The 15,996-nt window shown below is 45.7% G+C and overlaps 2 protein-coding genes across 3 annotated transcripts; both read left to right on the forward strand.

The window, feature by feature from the left end:
* Window positions 1-591: 591 nt before the first annotated feature.
* zgc:101744 (Receptor expression-enhancing protein 6-like) lies at window positions 592-4,998 on the forward strand. Of its 2 annotated transcripts, XM_064970631.1 has the most exons (6): window positions 592-695; window positions 785-950; window positions 3,119-3,212; window positions 3,333-3,471; window positions 3,550-3,718; window positions 4,087-4,998. In XM_064970631.1, exons 2-6 carry the CDS (start codon window positions 833-835, stop codon window positions 4,122-4,124), a joined length of 558 nt encoding a protein of 185 aa, XP_064826703.1. In that variant the 5' UTR covers window positions 592-695; window positions 785-832; the 3' UTR covers window positions 4,125-4,998. The 2 variants fall into 2 exon arrangements, with proteins under 2 accessions (XP_064826703.1, XP_064826702.1); XM_064970630.1 differs by having other exon boundaries at window positions 627-950.
* Window positions 4,999-6,747: 1,749 nt separating this feature from the next.
* diras1b (DIRAS family, GTP-binding RAS-like 1b) lies at window positions 6,748-12,611 on the forward strand. Its single transcript, XM_064970135.1, has 5 exons — window positions 6,748-7,013; window positions 11,304-11,456; window positions 11,810-11,980; window positions 12,046-12,150; window positions 12,429-12,611. The coding sequence occupies exons 2-5, from the start codon at window positions 11,319-11,321 to the stop codon at window positions 12,609-12,611; spliced, it is 597 nt and encodes a 198-aa protein (XP_064826207.1). The 5' UTR covers window positions 6,748-7,013; window positions 11,304-11,318.
* The last annotated feature ends 3,385 nt before the right edge of the window (window positions 12,612-15,996 follow it).

Below are 15,996 nucleotides of genomic sequence, written 5' to 3' on the forward strand. Positions count from 1 at the left end.
ATGTTGTAGTTGGCGCACGTGACAAATAAAGTTTGATTTTATTTGATTCTCGTATTTGCAGGTTGATGGCGCCCTCTTGTGCTAAAATGGCGCCATGCTGAAGTTCAGTTCAGACAGAGAATAGTTATTTGTCCAGTAGTGGCAGGCTCAGCGTCAGCTGTTGGTAGAATTAGAGACCGGGCCTGCAAACTCTTTCACTGCTACTTGACATAAATAACTAGATAGATGTGCAAGGACTAGGGCATCGTGTTTTGGACAATCATGTCACATGACCTGGATTTTAACCTTTGTTTAAAGATTTTTCATCAAACGGTCCCCCTTTCTTTTTATATCAGATGGTCCAGCACCATCCTCCAAAAATTGCTTTAATTTTTGGTATAATTCTAATTTATGGAAAGGCTTAAAATAAATGTTAAAATCTAGGTCACGTAGCATGGTAGACCAAAACACATGGCCCTAACAATTACAGAAACGTCTAAACGCCAACACTCACCAGATATTAGTACTGTAGCATAATGGTTAACTGAACATTACTGTCGGCAATAAAAATTGACTTTCATCACCTGTCGCTTCAACGAGATGTCAACAAAATCGTTTTCTGATTGGTTGTACCTTAATTAAAGTCCTCCCTCTCGCTCGTTTGCTTCGCCTGGAACCTTATGCCCAACAGCTTGTAGGCACGCACGGATAATTCGGTGTGTTAAACTTTAAACATATGAAATATTTTTACGTTTTTCGCTTCTTTATTGACCGTAACATTTTGATTGGGTTTGTGTTTGTGTAGGCTACGCATCCAAAAAATCAACACGTTTTACACGGCGCCACTACAACAATGTTAGCCCAACTTCATAACCGCTATGAGGCTTTGTTGAATGAAAATAACTTTGTGACAGATCTCCTAGCTACGATGGAGGAGAAAACTGGGATACAGAAGAAATATATCGCTTCAGGTAATAGTTTATATTAAATCCACTTGCAATTTCGGACTTTGCCAGTTGCTTGGTTGTAAATGCTGCTCTATGTCAATGTTGAAACATTGTAACTTCACCCTCTGGTCTAGCCGCTTGTGGTTACTTTTTCGTTATGCAACGTTGGCTGGTTTGGCAAGGTTGGCACATATGAGTTATTTTGCTGACATGTCGCATCAACTAACTAGCCTACCAGCAACAGTTGTAGCTGTTAAACAGTAACGCAGTCTAGGCCAGTTAGGCCTAACACAAACAAACCATAGAAAACAAACGGTGTCACCAGACCAAATATTGTTTTAACGTGACAGTTTGTATTTATTATGGATCCCCATTAGCTGATCCCCATAAGTTGTAGGCCTAGGCTGCCTACAATATGGTTTTACGAGACTCATTTGAAGTAGCAAAGGTCGGAGATGGCCTAGATTGCAATCAATCCACTGTTAGTGTTCGATTTAGCTGCTTCTAATGTCTAGCTAGCAGCTGGTCCCTAACCAAGCGGTGTATTTATAACTCCTACAGAAATACCAACTGCTATGTTGAGATGGCAGATTTTGGGGTGACCTGCTGTCTTCAGTTGAGTTGTGCTCTTTCAGAGGTTGTGCCTGTCTGTTTGTGCCGTAATGCCTACTCATTCACTGACATTGACAACAATGAAGTTGACAAGAGCACAAACAGATCTGGGACCAGGCTAGTTCTGTTGCTGCCGTAATATTGTCCTTTTTGGGGTATTATTGACACACACAGTCTGCCAGTACTGATGTTTATGGAAATGTCCTGAAAGCAACAACAGAATTTTACATTGGACTGAGGTGGACTTTCTGGTGACTACTGAACTAACGGGACCTAATATTCAATAGAGTATATAAGACAATGTACCTTAGAGGTGTGTGTGTGTGCGCCTTGGTCTGGTCAAGTATGGAGTGAAGTACTTCAACGTCTGGTGGGAAGTTCTCTGCGGCCAATGTGTGTTCAGTACCGGGAGGAGAAGTTGCCTGTAGGATATCCTATGTAGCTTAGCTCTTCTTCTGAGGAAGGAACCCCAGCCCATTAGTCTTCCATCAACGTCAGAGAGGGACTCTGTCTGCTCTACCGCTGCCTGTGGAGGGACTCTGGTCACATCACCAAGCATTCAGACATGGTGTCCACTGGGCAACCTAAGCTGTTTGGTGGAGGAAGGGGAAGGCACTGGCTAGTCACTATATTAATGATGCCGAGGACTATTGTCATGTCCAAACTAGGGCTCACGGAAATTCCCATGGTTGGGACTTGGCTACTTCAAGCAGCATGGCAATGAAGGACTATTATAGCAAGTTATTTAAACAGTCTCTGTTATGTGGGAATGGGTTTTTGATGAAGTCTGTAGCGTCCCGGTCCGTATGTGGGGAGTGCCAGCAATGTTTGTGGATGACACTTGATGCACTCCAAATCAGGAATGTCACAAAACACCATTGACACATTTGAGAATAATTTCGATGTGCCCAGTGTTGCTTTTCCAGGTCATAGTTTTGTGACCATATATAGCCGTCTGCCATAACTGAAACGAGTCATGAGTCTTGAAGATCATGAGGTGTATTGATTTTTGATTAGATTGATTGGTGTATTGGACTATAACCTGCAGATGAAAAGCCGGGTGCCATATGTCTAAATGATTTTCCTATGCAAACAGGAGCTAAACCAAACAAAAGCTGATTACCTGCTAGCTAGGGTTTCAATAGCAAGCAGCAGCTGCTTCTCCTTTTCTCTGTCCAGCTCTAAAACTCTGAGCCTATTCTATATATATATATTTATTTATTTATTTTTACATGGGAATCCATTGTACATATGTTGACTGAAATGTGTGAAGGGTTAATTTGACAGACAGTGAAGTTCACGGCTGTAGGTTAATGTAGTTGCTAGTTTGTTGGTTTAGAGCGGACCAGTATCTATGTGGAATCTGTCTCCTATTCCATAGTTCATATTCCACATGGTTACACATTGAATTTGTGAATGTCAGTGTTTTGAATAGTGTTTCACAAGAAGCCTTGTCCTGTTTATTCATCCAACATCCTGCTCTAACACACACACACAGAAAGGTGATGTATCATGATATGAAGATGCTTTGAAATGTTTCCAGATTGACTGATATCTGGTATGAATCTCTCTGTCCCTAGGTGTGGTCTCTCTGATCAGTTTGTATCTGTTGTTTGGCTATGGAGCCTCTCTCCTCTGTAACCTGATTGGCTTTGTCTACCCAGCGTACCTCTCGTAAGTAGCACTTCAACACATCTAAAAAGGGGTGTTGTCATGCTCGCATCTATGCTCCAGGTGAAGGGTTAAACATGATTTATGTTCATTCATTATTTCATTCCTCTGTTGTCCAATCAGAATCAAGGCCATAGAGAGTAAGAAGAAAGACGATGACACTCAGTGGTTGACCTACTGGGTGGTCTACGGATTCTTCAGTATTGCAGAGGCTTTCTCTGACATCTTCCTCTCCTGGTTCCCCTTCTACTATGCTGGCAAGGTGTGTGTAACATTCAATATACAGGAGGCCAAAAGAACATCATTGTAGAATCTCTCTCGCAACCCCCCTCTCCTACAGTGTCTGTTCCTGCTGTGGTGTATGGCTCCGGTGACGTGGAACGGTTCTGCTGTTCTCTACTCCCGTGTGGTCCGTCCCGTGTTCCTCAGACACCAGGCTACCCTGGACAGTGTCGTCAACAACCTGACTGATAAGGCCAAGAACATGGCTGACACTGTCACTAAAGAAGGTGAGGCACAGACCCACAAGTTAGATTTATATTGTGGAGATGCGGAAACAACAGTCCCGGCTCCCGACACCTCAGTTTTTCCCCAACGCCGCCGACGCAAATTAGTACTGGTAGAGTAATTGTCACCCATGGTGTGCTCAAATGTAAAGTGACTGCACGTTGGGCTAAAAAATGATCCGTGAGAATCTGACTGCTTCAGAAAAGGCATCTGAAGCAGTCGGACTGCTCCGAACTCTAATTCACATGTAAAGTACGATACTTAGTTATCCCGCATCTCTGCAATGTAAATCTAGCTGTACACACACGGTCACCAGATCTGTGTCAAACTAATAACTCATGTTTTTAATTGTCGTTTTTTTTCTCTCCAGCTGTCAACCAGGTCCTCAAGAATGACAAGAACCAGTGACCGACTGATGTATGACCACAAGCCTCAAAGACGCCTCGACGCCTCGCCTCGACACACAGAACCACACAACAGAGTGTGTGATGTCCCATGAAGGATGATAATGGACCGTGTCACGTGATCAGTGGCCGGTGACCACCCTGCAGCACACACAAGGGACTTGTTTGTTTTTTCACGTTCTAGTCTGTCTTTTTAAGTTGCATGTATCAATGTTATATGATGAGTTTCCCATAATCCAGGCGTTGTAGCATCTGATAATCGGTGCAGCGTGACTGTTTTTAAAGACCGGTTGGAATGCAACCAGAAGCTTAGGGTAGCCACCACACAATCCAGCTGACTTCTAAACAATGCGAATGTCTTAATGTAATCTGTAGCCTACTGTCAGGTAACCCATGTGCTGTAGATGTCTGTGAATCAGTGGACTGTCTCTCTCGACGGCGCCACGTTGACGTCACAAATCCACCCTTAGCCAATTTCCCCCTTTGACCTACCCCAGCACTAACACACCAGATTCAATAAATCAGATGGTGGGTTAGTGCTGGGCTAGAACAAAAATGTCCCCATAATAATGGATTGGGAAACACGGTACCAGGGGGTAGGGGCTAATGGAGGTGTCTAGGGATTAGAGTCTAGGGGTATGTTTAGGATAGAGCCATTCTGAGCTGGGTCATTTCCTACAAGGTAGCCATGTTATTTCAGTCTCTTGTAGTTAGTGCATACAGTAGCATGTCTCCACAATGTCTGCAGATCTGTGCCAAAGATTTTTACTCCATCACCCTGCCTGAACAAAAGTATGTATGTAAACTGAACTGGAAAGTATTTTTGTTTAGTACGTTCTCTATTCTCATTGTCTTTAATAAATCAAACTGGAACTTGAGTAATGTGCCGTCTGTACTCTTGTTCACACTTTTCCACAACTGGAGTCTGTTACACCATGCCGTTCTCAATTCTTTAGGAATTCTGAAATATGAATTTATTTCGGACTATTTAGGAAAGTTAGATAACTCATTGATCCTACTTTATGGAATACTCCCTGTCAGAGGAATCTGGGAATTCAATGATCAATCAATTGAACTAGCAGAGAGAGAGAACCAGCAGTACTGCATATATGAAGGCTGGAGTGGCATAGCCCTGCACTAAGAAGTTGATATGCCCAGTTGATCTGTGCTCAGTACATTTACTGGTATACAGGAAGTGAAATCATCTGGGATGTGTTTTGGTGAATGTTCACTCTCAGACAAGTCTGAATGGGATGGCTCTTATGTCCATGCTGGGAGTCTGTCTGACTAAACTGACTGACTGACTGATAATGGCCACACATACTCACTGTCCCAGGGACTGTGTGTGTTCTCTCTGTGTTTGTGTAGTAATTTGGGAACCTGGCAAAAGTCTATAAATGCACTTCCTTTAATCAAACCATAGATGCCAGACTGTGGGGGTGATAGCAGAGCATTGCATGTCTAACTCATCCTGTACTGTCTCTCTCCCTTCCTCCCTGAGGCTTTTCTCCCCAGCTGTTCCTTTACTCTGGAGACTGCCTTTGCTGTCCACGCACGTGTGTGTATGTATGGTCTTGAGTTTCCCTGGGGGACTGTGGTGTGCAATCCTTGCAGTACTCGAACTCACTGACAGAGGGAGACAAACACTCTTTACAGGCTTTAGTTCCAGATACAGATCAAATCACTATTTAAAGTGCATTTAAACATGTCTTAATACGCTTTACAAACAAATTATAATATACAAATTAAACAAACCGCAAATGAATAAAAAACAGGAACTGCAGACATACAACGTGTACATTGACACAAAAACATGAATGGGCAAGACAGTGGGCTACAGGGAAATACATGGGGTTAAGACAGCAGTAAAACATTAGGGGGTTCAGTAGGGCAGGAGTGACAGCCAGGCGGAGTGACCGCAGGGTGGGACATTGGAGTGGATAGATCGGAGGGGTCTGGTGGGCGGGTCAGTGTGTGGACTGGTGGTTGGATGTTTGGCTCACAGGCTGCCTAAGTGGGGGATGGTGAGAGCAGCAGAAAGGATACAGACAAGAAATGTACACATGTACAGGGTTCCAGTCCTAGTGACCTGGTGCTGCAAACACCAGGCACTCCCTGCCAATGTCCACTCAGAATGGGATTGTTGGATTTCTTTTTATGCCAAGATGGTGGCACCTGAAAGCCTTTACTAACAGCACCCACATCTGACAGCTGACTTTAATATGAAACTGTGCCTTTGGCAAATACAGCAGTAGGACTTTTTGGTTGGGACTGATCATGCAGTAGGCTAAGAAACCCTTTTTGTTTATCTGCCAAATATAGGCTATAAATAAGTGGGGAGCACCTTCAGCACCCCTACTTCCTGCGGCTATGGAGGGACAGTGGGATGCAACTAGAAGGGTTTTCTTCAGTTTACTCCCAAAACATATTTTGCTGTTAATTCGAAAGTCTGGCTAAAGTATGGCTTCACTTGATATGCTGAAATAAAAACTCGGTAATTCACGAAACCGTGCCCGGTCCTGCGTTTTCAGTCGCTAAAACGTTAGGCATATTTGTGCGTTTCTGTGTGTGTTGTGTGAGTGTTGTGTGATGACGCGTTGATCCGCAAGCCATAAGGGGATCGATGGAGACCGGTATAGATGGAGACATACCAATAGAGGGAGGAGAGACATTGTGGCACTAGAACTGTAGTGCATGGAAATATCAAGTAGAGAAAGCGATAAATATAGCTTCAACAAGGAGAGAGATAGAGAGAGAGAGCACGGGCTGTGAATTCGCGGACGACATGAGAGCTCTACATGAATAGTATACAATGCTTTAAAACTCCGCGTTTTGCTTTACAAACGTGTTGTCCGAAGACAGCCACTAAAACGGGACTACACATCAAATTTAGGTATGTAGCACTTAACCAGAACCAGATCTATCTTTAGAAAAATCCGTGAGGCTATGTCGGTCAGAGAATGTTGATTATTGTGTGTCGTTGCCTCTCTTGGACAGTTGCCTTGGTAAATATGGGGCAGTAGTTTTTTTTTAAATTACAAACCGTTCATGTTATTTCTACCATATGTTAAAATGTTACTGCGCCATAAACCGTGTGCATTATCGTCAGGAATGCGCGAGAGGGAGAGAGGATGCTATTCTATGCAGGGATCTAACATGTCTCGTTTTGAAGATTTGGAGGATGTGATGCGCCTGTGAAATTATGCCACCGCCACCAAAGCGAGATGGCGAAGTATTTTATGAATGGAAAGGGGTAGAGTAGGTTAGCCTGTGACAACAGGCTGACAACAAACGAGGTCGTTTTTAACTCTTACTTTGCCTATAGCATACCCTGCTAGAAGCCCGCCATGGACATGCATTATCTCTCTCTCACACACACACACACACACACACACACACACACACACACACACACAGTAGGCTACATTCCACCAACATGATGGCAACGTGACGCATAGTCTCTGACTAACAGTAGGCCTATGCTAAACCATTTTTAATCCATATTTTCAGGCTGTACATCTGGACATTGTATGCTTGCCCGATTAACGTTAAATGTGCTGTTTATGGCAGACTTTCTTCCATGACTATCCTTGCTGTGTGTCTGTGTTCCCGGTCCTTGTGTTTGTGTGGGTTCATAGTAGGAGGATGAGAGGAGAGGTAGAGGGATGACAGTAATTCCAGTGATTAAGCTTTGTAGTGTAACAGATGGTCGTAAAGAGAGATTGGACCATCGCTGCGTGTGTGTAGGTGGGTGTTGGAGGAAATGTGTGTGTCATCTTCCATGCCCACGTTATGGTTGCATCATCACAGTTTGGGGACTGAGCTATGATGAGTGGACACATCAGAGTTAGGGTTAGTAATTGTCCATACTACTGTCCTTTCTAGCATGGGGATATGGTGACCAGCAAGGGCCTGAATTACTGATGTCCTTTCTAAGAATGGGAGTGAGTGTCCTGAAAGACCCAGAGGTTTTATGAGTGGCACCTATTTCCTTTGATGTTTATGTGATTTTTGGCTGCACCTCGGCTTACACTGGTTGAAGTGTTGTCTCTGTACCTCTCCTGCTCGCTGTCTGGTCTGTACCTCTCCTGCTCGTCTGTCTGTCTGTACCTCTCCTGCTCGCTGTCTGTCCGTACCTCTCCTGCTCGCTGTCTGTCTGTCTGCTTCTCTCCTGCATGTCCCCCAGATACTGACCAGCAGGAGCATGGATTGTGGATGTCAGGATCATCATAGTTTACTATCCTACACTCTGTGTTTGTATGTGAAGGAGGCGTGCTGCTAAGTTAAGACCTGGGAATTGGGTCAATGCAGACAGTCCAGAAGAACAGAGAGGTTAGGCTCAATGATTAGCTGCTAAGCCTAGACCCCTGTGGTGCAATCTGTAACACACACACATGCATAAACACACTTATATACATACAAACACACACACACACACTAAACCCATCTTAATGTCGGAGAAATCTGTTGGAGTGATGGAATGAAGGGATTGTTGTCTAGAACTGGGATGAAGACGGGTTATGAAGTGGTTTTAAATGTTCTACAAACAAAGCTTTCTAATGTGAAATGTATATGCGGGACACCGAGATTTGAATGCTTATTACCTCTGTTTGTCATCACTCTCCATCACACCCATGCATGCACACCCACAGACAGAACAGATGAAGCATTGAAGCGCTGTGTGAGTAGATGTGAACATTCTATACGTGTGTGTGTGAGAGGTATAGAATGGAAGACTCCTGGACTCATGTGTACACGAGAGTATCAGTATGTATTTTCCCTGGCTGCAGACACACACACCTCCGCCAGCTGTGATAAGATCTGCCAGCAGAAGTCAGCCAAGGGTGTGTGTGGAACTGCATTCATTCATAGGGGTGACACACACATTTGCACATGCACACACACCTGTCAGCTTTTTGTGTGACAGACAGATAGTCAGTCTCTCGGGCAGCTAACCACTGAGACTGTCAGGCACACAAACACACAGACACACACACACGGGAGGAGAGATGAGGAGGAGAGAGATAAGGACAAACGCTGAGTAGAGGAGTATAATGTAGAGTTTGCTGGGCTGGTCCAGCTGTATTTACACCATTCATTCATTAAAGCACTTCAGAGAAGGGGAGGAAAGAAAGATGGTCAGAGTGAGACAGTCCCATTTGGTAAGAGTGTCATCAATCTCTGTGCCCTAGTGTCAAGTGTGTGTGTGTGTGTGGACCCTTAGACTGAAATTCCCATATTGGTCCATGAATATTAGTATGTCTGCACTGAGTGGTGGTGTTCTAGTTTGAAGTGGGATTGTAATTCCAGTGTTATCATTTGGTGTTAGAGGTCCTTCTAACAGGGTTTAGCCCCAGAGCTGTTCAATAATACACATGCATGCACACACACACACATACTGCCAAGAATGCAGAATAGTATTTGAGGAATAGGTTCAGATACAGAAAGATTAGTTGTGGTAAGTTAATGATAGTTCAAAGCTTTTGTTTCATCAGGGATACCCCCTTGTCAGTACGTGCGTCTGTCTCCACCTGGGGTCAGTACGTGCGTTTGTCTCCATCTGGGGTCAGTACGTGCGTTTGTCTCCATCTGGGGTCAGTACGTGCGTCTGTCTCCACCTGGGGTCAGTACGTGCGTCTGTCTCCACCTGGGGTCAGTACGTGCGTCTGTCTCCACCTGGGGTCAGTACGTGCGTCTGTCTCCACCTGGGGTCAGTACGTGCGTCTGTCTCCACCTGGGGTCAGTACGTGCGTCTGTCTCCACCTGGGGTCAGTACGTGCGTTTGTCTCCACCTGGGGTCAGTACGTGCGTCTGTCTCCACCTGGGGTCAGTACGTGCGTTTGTCTCCATCTGGGGTCAGTACGTGCGGCTGTCTCCACCTGGGGTCAGTCCACGTGCGGCTGTCTCCACCTGGGGTCAGTACGTGCGGCTGTCTCCACCTGGGGTCAGTACGTGCGGCTGTCTCCACCTGGGGTCAGTACGTGCGGCTGTCTCCACCTGGGGTCAGTACGTGCGGCTGTCTCCACCTGGGGTCACGTGCGGCTGTCTCCACCTGGGGTCAGTACGTGCGTCTGTCTCCACCTGGGGTCAGTACGTGCGTCTGTCTCCACCTGGGGTCAGTACGTGCGTCTGTCTCCACCTGGGGTCAGTACGTGCGTCTGTCTCCACCTGGGGTCAGTACGTGCGTCTGTCTCCACCTGGGGTCGTCGTGCGTCTGTCTCCACCTGGGGTCAGTACGTGCGTCTGTCTCCACCTGGGGTCAGTACGTGCGTCTGTCTCCACCTGGGGTCAGTACGTGCGGCGTGCTGGGGGTGCTGTCTCACCTGGGGTCAGTACGTGCGGCTGTCTCCACCTGGGGTCAGTACGTGCGGCTGTCTCCACCTGGGGTCAGTACGTGCGGCTGTCTCCACCTGGGGTCAGTACGTGCGTCTGTCTCCACCTGGGGTCAGTACGTGCGTCTGTCTCCACCTGGGGTCAGTACGTGCGGCTGTCTCCACCTGGGGTCAGTACGTGCGGCTGTCTCCACCTGGGGTCAGTACGTGCGTCTGTCTCCACCTGGGGTCAGTACGTGCGTCTGTCTCCACCTGGGGTCCACCTGCGTCTGTCTCCACCTGGGGTCAGTACGTGCGTCTGTCTCCACCTGGGGTCAGTACGTGCGTCTGTCTCCACCTGGGGTCAGTACGTGCGTCTGTCTCCACCTGGGGTCAGTACGTGCGTCTGTCTCCACCTGGGGTCAGTACGTGCGTCTGTCTCCACCTGGGGTCAGTACGTGCGTCTGTCTCCACGTGCGTCTGTCTCCACCTGGGGTCAGTACGTGCGTCTGTCTCCACCTGGGGTCAGTACGTGCGTCTGTCTCCACCTGGGGTCAGTACGTGCGGCTGTCTCCACCTGGGGTCAGTACGTGCGGCTGTCTCCACCTGGGGTCAGTACGTGCGGCTGTCTCCACCTGGGGTCAGTACGTGTGGCTGTCTCCACCTGGGGTCAGTACGTGCGTTTGTCTCCACCTGGGGTCAGTACGTGCGTTTGTCTCCACCTGGGGTCAGTACGTGCGTCTGTCTCCACCTGGGGTCAGTACGTGCGTCTGTCTCCACCTGGGGTCAGTACGTGCGTCTGTCTCCATCTGGGGTCAGTACTGCAATTCACATATTCCCTCTTCTCTCTGTGTGTTTAATACTGTGCCCAGGCAGTAGGGGGCAGCATGCCTGAGCAGAGTAATGACTACAGGGTGGTGGTGTTTGGAGCGGGGGGAGTGGGGAAGAGCTCCCTGGTCCTACGCTTCGTTAAAGGCACCTTCAGGGACACCTATATCCCCACTGTGGAGGACACCTATCGACAGGTGAGACAGGGAGAGGAAGGAAGACTGAGGCAGCGTCTGGGATGGCACCCTAATCTCTGTTTAGTCCACTACTTTGACCATGACCTGAAGATAGTGCACTTCAGAGAATAGGGTGTCGTTTCAGACAAAACGATGCATTGACAGGTAATCAGGGATGGGCAGTAGGCCAACTGCTTTATATAGACGTAATGACCATATATAGTGTGTCCAGAGGGTTATTTATCCACTGATCTGATGCACCAAGTCAAATGATACAACTTAGTGATCAAAAGAGCATTGAGTATAAGCAATGTTTTTTTTTTCAATGATTGATCATGGATTACCCTAATGATACTAATTGTGTGTGTCTACAGGTGATCAGCTGTGATAAGAGTGTGTGTACGCTCCAGATAACTGATACAACAGGCAGTCACCAGTTCCCTGCCATGCAGAGGCTGTCCATATCTAAAGGACATGCCTTCATACTGGTCTACTCTGTAACCAGCAAACAGTCACTGGAGGAACTCAAGCCTATCTACCAACAGGTGTGTGTGACTGTGTGTGACTGTGTGGGTGACAGTGTGTTGTAATCTCTCCTTGTGTTCTCCAGGTGATAGCCATAAAGGGGAACATAGAGGCCATCCCCATCATGTTGGTGGGCAACAAGAGTGATGAGACCCAGAGAGAGGTGGAGACTAAAGATGGAGAGGCACAGGTCTGTAATGTAAACAAACAAAACCAAATCTGACCTGGGTTCAGTAGAACTACATAATGTCAAATACTTTAAAATATCGAATCAGTTTGGAATAGTGCCAAAAGTGCAAACCCCAAGTTAAATAAATCCCACCTCAAAGTAGTTGATCTGTGTATATTTTACCCAGGTCTGGTATTGTCGGGCCGATTTGCTCTAAAGCGAATTCCCGTTCTACTTTCTCCTGTTAATAACAATAATAAAATGAATCCTATTAATAATCCTACTGTGTGGTCTTCAAGGCGACCACGTGGAAGTGTGCGTTCATGGAGACGTCAGCTAAGACCAACCACAACGTGACCGAGCTGTTCCAGGAGCTGCTCAACCTGGACAAGAAGAGAAACATGAGTCTCAACATCGACGGGAAACGGTCCGGGAAACAGTCCAGAGCTGAGAGACTGAAGGGAAAATGTAGTGTCATGTAGGGAGAGGAGAGGGAGAGGAGGGAGGGAGGGAGGGAGGGAGAGGAGGGAGGAGGGAGGGAGGGAGGGAGGGAGGGAGGGAGGGAGGGAGGGAGGGAGGGAGGGAGAGAGGAAGGGATGGAGGGAGGGAGGGAGGTCACAAGGAAGACAGAAAGTGAGAGGATAAAAGACTCACAGAAGAGGGGGAGAGGAAGAGAAGAGCGAGAGATGGAGAAGAGAGGACCACTGGTGGGTTCTACACCTCACCCTCTCAGTATCCTCTCTCGTCTCCTGTCTGGCTGACCAGGGTCCTAACCCTCCATACAGTCCCACTGTAGTGAAAAGATTTGGGGGGGGTAGTCTGAACACGACTCGAACCCGCAACCCTGCATCTGTCAGCATCAGTCCAACACCTCAGCCATCACGCCGTGAGGTCCCAACCTCTTGGCGAGGTCACTAGATGTTACACTAGGGACACTCCAACATAATGTACATATCCTATGTATACATGGCCTCTCTCCCTAGCACCTCTGAAAGACACAGACAGTATACCCCCTAACCGTCTCTGTCATCATGCAAAATGAAGAATCCTCTTAACTCCTCATTCAAGTGGCTTCAAAATGGATCGAAATCATTACTTGAACTGGAGAAACGTTGAACTTGACATCAACAATCCTTCTAAGACTTTAGCTCAGTGACAAACAAAGGAAGGGCAGTGGTTCACGTCTGACTAGGAATCCGAGGAAAGAGAACCTGGGAAAGAAAGACTGAAATGATAAAAGTCTACCTGAGACACTTGGTAGTTGGACTGAAATGATAAGAAGTCTACCTGAGACACTTGGTAGTTGGACTGAAATGATAAGAAGTCTACCTGAGACACTTGGTAGTTGGACTGAAATGATAAGAAGTCTACCTGAGACACTTGGTAGTTGGACTGAAATGATAAGAAGTCTACCTGAGACACTTGGTAGTTGGACTGAAATGATAAGAAGTCTACCTGAGACACTTGGTAGTTGGACTGAAATGATAAGAAGTCTACCTGAGACACTTGGTAGTTGGACTGAAATGATAAGAAGTCTACCTGAGACACTTGGTAGTTGGACTGAAATGATAAGAAGTCTACCTGAGACACTTGGTAGTTGGACTGAAATGATAAGAAGTCTACCTGGGACACTTGGTAGTTGGACTGAAATGATAAGAAGTCTACCTGGGACACTTGGTAGTTGGACTGAAACGATAAGAAGTCTACCTGGGACACTTGGTAGTTGGACTTTGGTTGGATGGACGATGGACTTGAGTTTGTTGTGGGATTGTGACTAGGAATACTGCGGATGATGTCGTTGGGAATGTTTGCGTCGGTTGGCTTTGGCCCTTGTTGTTTCATGTGAGGAGCCTTTCTGTTGGCCTTGTGTTTCCCATGCCAAGCAGCTGAATCCTCTTCGTACACAGAGAAGCACAGAGAGGATGGAGTGACGACTCTACTCGACGGAGGGGAGACACTCGATTAGTTTAATGCCATGCAAATACCATCACATTGCACTTTATGTCTCACACACACACACAAATATAAATGCACACACACGCACATGCTTTTTGGAGACCAGTGGTCATTCACCAAGTGTATTCCTACATAGTATGTAAATGAAAAGGGAGTGATATTATTATGTAAATGTAATTATATTATTGTCCCAAACACCTCTATTGGTTATGTAAAGCAATAAGGTTGTTTGTCAAAGTACTATATATATATATATATATATATATATATATATATATTACTCCAGATGGAAGTTGCCCCTAACCGCAGATCTAGGATCAGCTTACTCCTCAAATAATAACTTTAATCATTAGGGGGGAAATACAAAACTGATCTTAGATCAGCAATTATGGACAAAGTACTTACTATACAGGAGAGCTAAAAGCACAATCATTTGATTGACGTTGTGTTTTTGTTTTACCATGTTCCGTTATCTATCTTGCAGAATAAATGACGGCCAATATATTTTGGACAGAGGTGGAGGAAGGAAGGAGCAGCTATCCTGTAGTTATTATTCCAGGTGACTTGTAATGTGTACAGTGTTTAAACGTCTGTGTGTGTGTGTGTAAAGAGCACCAGAAGGCTATGGGTTGGTTATATAGCACGGTATTGTAACAAAGCAGACAAAAAGGTTAAGCTGCATCGCAAATGGCACCCTATTCTCTATAGAGTGCACTATTTTTTTTATTTTTTTTTACCAGAGCCCATATGCTCTGATCTAAAGTAATGCACTATATAGGGTACCATTTAGGACATAAACTATGTGAGGGATCCCGGATCTAAACTGGACCCAAAGAAGTAGAAAACACCACTTCATATCTCTCTAAAAAAGAAGCACGGAATTGATTAGTGTTTCAACCAGGGATTTAATTTTCAATTCGGAATATTAATTGAAATTCTGTTCATAAAAGGAAAACTCTGTCATTGTTTTTCCAATGAGCAAATTGAATAGACTGAATTAGAAAGGGAATGGTCTCCATCACTGTGTATAGGGTATTGAGAAGGTACGTTGTGTTGCTATGTCCTGTGTTATACTTATGGCCCAAATGTTTTCCTGACCTCATGCGCTGACCAGGAAAACGCTGATCCCCAGTTGTAGGCTATAGCTAAGGCTCAGGGTTGTTCCTGTTCAGGTCACATGCTCAGGAAAAGGTCCTGGATCTGATTAGAAAACAGTGTTATAGAGCAGTATTACACTAGAACTATAATATAGTATACAGTCATCTATTATTCAGATCAGATTGGCATAACCCACAATTAGTGAATTATGTGAAACATTCTACATCAAATAGTATCAAATGTGTGTGTGTGTGTGTGTGTGTGTGTGTGTGTGTGTGTGTACAGTGTTAGATTGAATCAGCACAGACACCTTTACCCCATCCTCCCACAACCAGTCTCATTGCATTTGCCAAAGGCCAATATTCTGTGTGTGTGTGTGTGTGTGTGTGTGTGTGTGTGTGTGTGTGTGTGTGTGTGTGTGTGTGTGTGTGTGTGTGTGTGTGTGTGTGTGTGTGTGTGTGTGTGTGTGTGTGTGTGTGTGTGTGTGTGTGTGTGTGTGTGTGTGTGTATTAATGAGGTTTTATGAAGTGTCGGTCAGAGGGTTCCCTGTGGAGATGTCCCACACGTTCTGCATGAGTCAGACTGCTCAGGCTCATGCACACACAGTGGTGGAAAAGTACCCAATTTTCATACTTGAGTAAAAGTACAGATACCTCAATAGAAAGTTACGCAAGTGAAAGTCACCCAGTAAAATACTACTTGAGTAAAAGTCTGTATTTTGTTCTAAATATACTTAAGTATCAAAAGTCAGTGGACTTGGTCAAATATACTTAAGTAGTTAAAGTATAAATAATTTCAAAATCCTTATATTAA

Source organism: Oncorhynchus masou, chromosome 7, assembly GCF_036934945.1.
Source record: "Oncorhynchus masou masou isolate Uvic2021 chromosome 7, UVic_Omas_1.1, whole genome shotgun sequence".
NCBI lineage: Eukaryota > Metazoa > Chordata > Actinopteri > Salmoniformes > Salmonidae > Oncorhynchus > Oncorhynchus masou.

Bases quoted from the DNA above. Each gene is read 5' to 3' on its own strand.
- zgc:101744 (XM_064970631.1), top strand. From the start codon at position 833: ATGTTAGCCCAACTTCATAACCGCTATGAGGCTTTGTTGAATGAAAAT. The intron at 3,213-3,332 runs GTAAGTAGCACT...TTGTCCAATCAG, and splicing joins GTCTACCCAGCGTACCTCTC to AATCAAGGCCATAGAGAGTA. The intron at 3,719-4,086 runs GTGAGGCACAGA...TTTTCTCTCCAG, and splicing joins TGACACTGTCACTAAAGAAG to CTGTCAACCAGGTCCTCAAG.
- diras1b (XM_064970135.1), top strand. From the start codon at position 11,319: ATGCCTGAGCAGAGTAATGACTACAGGGTGGTGGTGTTTGGAGCGGGG. The intron at 11,981-12,045 runs GTGTGTGTGACT...TGTGTTCTCCAG, and splicing joins TCAAGCCTATCTACCAACAG to GTGATAGCCATAAAGGGGAA. The intron at 12,151-12,428 runs GTCTGTAATGTA...GTGGTCTTCAAG, and splicing joins CTAAAGATGGAGAGGCACAG to GCGACCACGTGGAAGTGTGC.